General features: G+C 33.4%; 1 protein-coding gene across 1 annotated transcript; it reads left to right on the forward strand.

Moving 5' to 3' along the window:
- Positions 1–2,993: 2,993 nt before the first annotated feature.
- Positions 2,994–3,929, forward strand: LOC100754634 (olfactory receptor 6C74). The gene has a single exon (XM_027391842.1). It carries the CDS (start codon positions 2,994–2,996, stop codon positions 3,927–3,929), a length of 936 nt encoding a protein of 311 aa, XP_027247643.1.
- Positions 3,930–4,291: the final 362 nt, after the last annotated feature.

The following is a 4,291-nucleotide window of genomic DNA, read 5'->3' on the forward strand; positions in this document are numbered from 1 at the left end:
CATGATAAAAATTTAGTAAAAAATTAGAAATATGCATAGGTTTTTTTCAATAAAAAGAAAAATGATCTTCGTAAAATAGCAAATTAACCAAAAGTCCTGTTTTTTTTTAAGTCACAGGACTTACACATGCACTTCCTGTCTTCACTCAACAAGCCAGGGAATGTAGTTCTCACTTGTCAGTCACTCATCTTCTTCAGCCGCTGAGTTAACAGCTTGAAGCACATTCTAAAATCTGTAGATGTTGCTTTGAATATTTTTTCTTCTCTATGGTCTACTTCCTCCTCTTCTGGAACACCTAATTATATGTATATCAGAACTTCCCTCAGTTCCACACAGAACAGAATAAACAATAGTTCATATATGATTTCTTCATTTCAGCATTCTTATTTATCTAAAAATTATTTTATGCTACATCGATTATCACAGATTTGTTATCTTATCATCACTTATTTCATATTTCCATACTTCAAAGCCTATAAATAAAGCATATACTACATAAAAAGTAAAATTTTTCTTGTCAGGGTAGAATTAAATTTTAGAAATTTCCCAAAGGGCTTTTCATCCTCAGAAAGAAATTATCTTACCATGCTATAGGTTTCTCAAGAGTTAGTGTTGTCAGTATCTGTGAAAAGCTCTCTGGCATCATCTGTAACAAACTTATTCTTCCATCAATTTGAACTCCTTTTAATAACTGATTTCTTTTATTAATAACTGATTTCTTATAAAGAATGAAAATATTTCCTGTTTTGATTTTCACTAATTTGCTCTTACATGTAACTTCAGAGTAAATCTTCCCTGTAGTTTAGATTATATGTCTACAAATTTTCAGATTGATTTCTTGAAAGATTTTGTTTACTTTAAGTTACTTTTTGAAAAGTTAATTATGCCATGTTTTCTAGCCAGGCTATTAGTATATAGATATCAATGTGCTGAATTTATTTGGAGACTATAAGAAAAAAATAGGGTAAACTCCCACAAAATATACTTTTGGTCAGGTTATGCTAATATTGTCATAGGTAGATATAACAATTATCACCTTCTCAAATATTTTTAAATAGACAATTAAGGATCCCATTTATGCTCAGAAGTTTTAAGACTCCTAAAGTATTTTGAAGTAAATTGAAATTTTACTATAGGTCTTAGACTCCATTTATCATCAGCATTGAAAGATTCCCTATAGATACTTGGACTCTTTATGAACTTTGTTAGTTTGCTTTTAGAGTTAATGATGAAAACAGTCAATTAGTAAACGTTCCAAAAAATCCCCAAGGTTTTATACCAGGTCTGAGTAAAAACATCATTCATTATTAAAGAATAGATATGGAGACAAAGTCATATTTATTGAAGATGGAATGAAGCAGTGACTACAATTCTTCAGTTACAACAAAAAAGGATAACACTACTGTTTGGGAAAACATTAATTATTTCATTTTCAGAGAAAACAGAACAATGGATTTAAGGATGCCACATCATGTATTCTGATTAAAGAGTTGGAAATATAATTATTGTTTAAATGAGTTGGATTTTAATCTGTACAAGTTCTCCATTGAAACTGATGAGGCAAAGAAGAAAGTATGGGTTAGGAAAAATAATCATTTTGGAAGAATTAGTATCTACAAACAAAACCTCTGTTGAACTCAAGGAAAGTAAGTGTTTTCAGGATTTTCCATGCTTGTATACAAAGAGGTTATATTATAAACAGTTCTGTCTTGAACATAGATTATGCCACCTAAATCCAGCATTACAGAAATTCAGACAACATCCTTGTAACTCATGGTTAAGCTTTCTCTGTATGTATCTGAGAGATGGTTATTCTTGTTCATTATGAGAGCTTCACACACAGTAAGTGACTCACAGTGCCTTTTATTTAAACTTTATTGGTATATATTGCCTTATATTTTAAAAATCAGGAAATATAATAGTTAATGTTGGAAGCAGTACTGAATGTAAATTATCTCTTAAACAAACAAAACTACTCAAGTTGAACTGAAAAATAATTAAGAAGAAATGCTTTAAAGCTTATTTGCTGATTCAAGTAAGTTTAAAGCTAAACCTCATAAAGTTGTTTTTCCAGCCAAACCTGTTCTATTTGGTAGTGCCAAGGAACTCTGAAATTAAATGTGGCAGCAAGCACAAGACTTGCATTGGTTCAGTCAAGGTAGAAGCCCAAATCCGAAAGAAAAGAGGAACATGGGGTCCCATTCCTAAAAAGAAACCATTTGCAATTGATAGTCACTGGCCAAGGAAAAAACAGTTTTCTACAGTGGAATCATTGAATACATCAACCACACTCCAGGGCAGGCCTCATGTCTAAGAGTAGTTGGCCAATACAAAACAAACTTCATGGCTTTTTGAGAGATTTTTGTTTCATTTTGTTATATTTTTATCTTGCTTGGGTTTTTGTTTGTTTTGATTTTTATTTTTGTATGAAGTTTTGCTTTTGTTTTGTTTTGGGGGGAGAGAGAAAGAGAGACAGAGAAAATGAGCATAAAATTGGGTGGGTAGGGAAATGGAAAGATCTGGGGGAGTTGCGGGAGGGGAAACATGATCAAAATATATTAAAATAATAATAATAGTAATAGTAATACAGAAAATGCTTGGCTTGTGGTGACAATGAAGGTTATTTAAATACAATGTGTATTACTCAAACTAGCCTAAAATATTACTTGGGAATCAGAAGGAGTGGGAGTTGTATTTTCAAATTGTGGGGGAAAATGGAAAATGGGGAAAATACTTATCACAAAAATAATAAGATTTTTGTTTAAGTATAAAGAAATAGCTGAAAAGAATCAGAAATGAGTAACTGGGAAATGGGATTAGGTAAGGCTTGTTGTGCTTGCACTTCTAACCAATGAGTAAATGTAGAAACATAGCAGGGGGGAAGCTGCATTTCTCTTTTCTTCATATCACCTTCAAATCTTTGCAGGAGAAAGCCTATCAATTCACATCAATTACTTTTCTCCAGGCTTGAAGGATTTAGAAGACTTTTAGACATGAGAAATCACACACTGGTGACAACATTTATACTTCTAGGATTGACAGAAGACCCAAAGTGGCAAATTGTAATCTTCTTTTTCCTATTGATAACGTATCTGTTAAGCATCACTGGAAATCTTATCATTATCCTTCTGACCCTGCTGGATTCTCACCTCAAAACACCCATGTATTTCTTCCTTCAGAAGTTTTCCTTCTTAGAAATCTCGCTGACATCTACCTGCATCCCTAGATTCCTGGCCAGCATAGTGACCATGGATAAAACTATTTCCATCGAGGCTTGTTTCACACAATTATTTGCTGCCTTTGTCTTTGGGATAGCACAGTTTTTCTTGCTGGCTGTCATGTCCTATGACCGCTACGTGGCCATTTGTAGACCCCTTCATTATACAACCATCATGAACACCAGAGTCTGTGCTTTGCTATTTGGTGCTTGTTGCTTAATTGCTTTGTTGGCAATCTGCCCTGGAGTCATTGTAAGTCTGGGAATAGAATTTTGTGACAATATTATTGAACACTTTTTCTGTGACTACTCTCCCATATTGAAGCTTTCCTGCCTCGATACAAGGTTCATGCAACTGATCAATTTCGTTTTCGCCGTCATTATTCTCCTGATTACCTTGGCACTGGTAATGTTCTCTTATGGAAAAATCATAAGTACAATTTTGAGGTTCCCTTCTGCCCAGCAGCAGAAGAAGGCCTTCTCTACCTGTTCCTCCCACATGATTGTTGTCTCCATCTCTTATGGCAGCTGCATTTTCATGTATATCAAACCTTCTGCAGAAGAGAGGATAGCTTTAAACAAGGTTGTTGCCATACTTACTATTTCAGTTGCACCAGTACTAAATCCTTTCATATATACCTTAAGAAATAAGCAAGTTAAAGAAGCCCTGAAGGATGTCATTAAAAAATGCACCTCTGCTACTTCAAAATAGTGACTGACTTTGGCTTGAGCTAAGTATGCTAGTAAGATTATTGAAAATTATAGGCCATATCAGCCACTGTTTTGGCATATCTCTGTTTTACTTTTTTATTGTGGTAGTTTCTGACATACTTTAAGTCTTCTTCTAGGTTTTAGTGTTTTTAGCAATGGTATCTGTATTCATGTTTTCTCCTATGTGGTGCTGGAGTCACTTCATTGTTTTAATTTAATGTTATGAATTGTTTGGTTTCAAAAATATCCCACTATGAATTCCCTATGGGAACATCATTTGTCTGTCATTTTCTAGCAAGTATGTGCTTAAAGAAAATATTATTTAGGAACTGTTTTAATAATAACTTAGTTTACAAATATCTA

The sequence above is a fragment of the Cricetulus griseus genome (genome assembly GCF_003668045.3).
Source record: "Cricetulus griseus strain 17A/GY chromosome 1 unlocalized genomic scaffold, alternate assembly CriGri-PICRH-1.0 chr1_0, whole genome shotgun sequence".
Lineage (NCBI taxonomy): Eukaryota > Metazoa > Chordata > Mammalia > Rodentia > Cricetidae > Cricetulus > Cricetulus griseus.

Excerpts from the sequence above, each read along its gene's own strand:
- LOC100754634 (XM_027391842.1), top strand. The coding sequence starts at position 2,994 with ATGAGAAATCACACACTGGTGACAACATTTATACTTCTAGGATTGACA.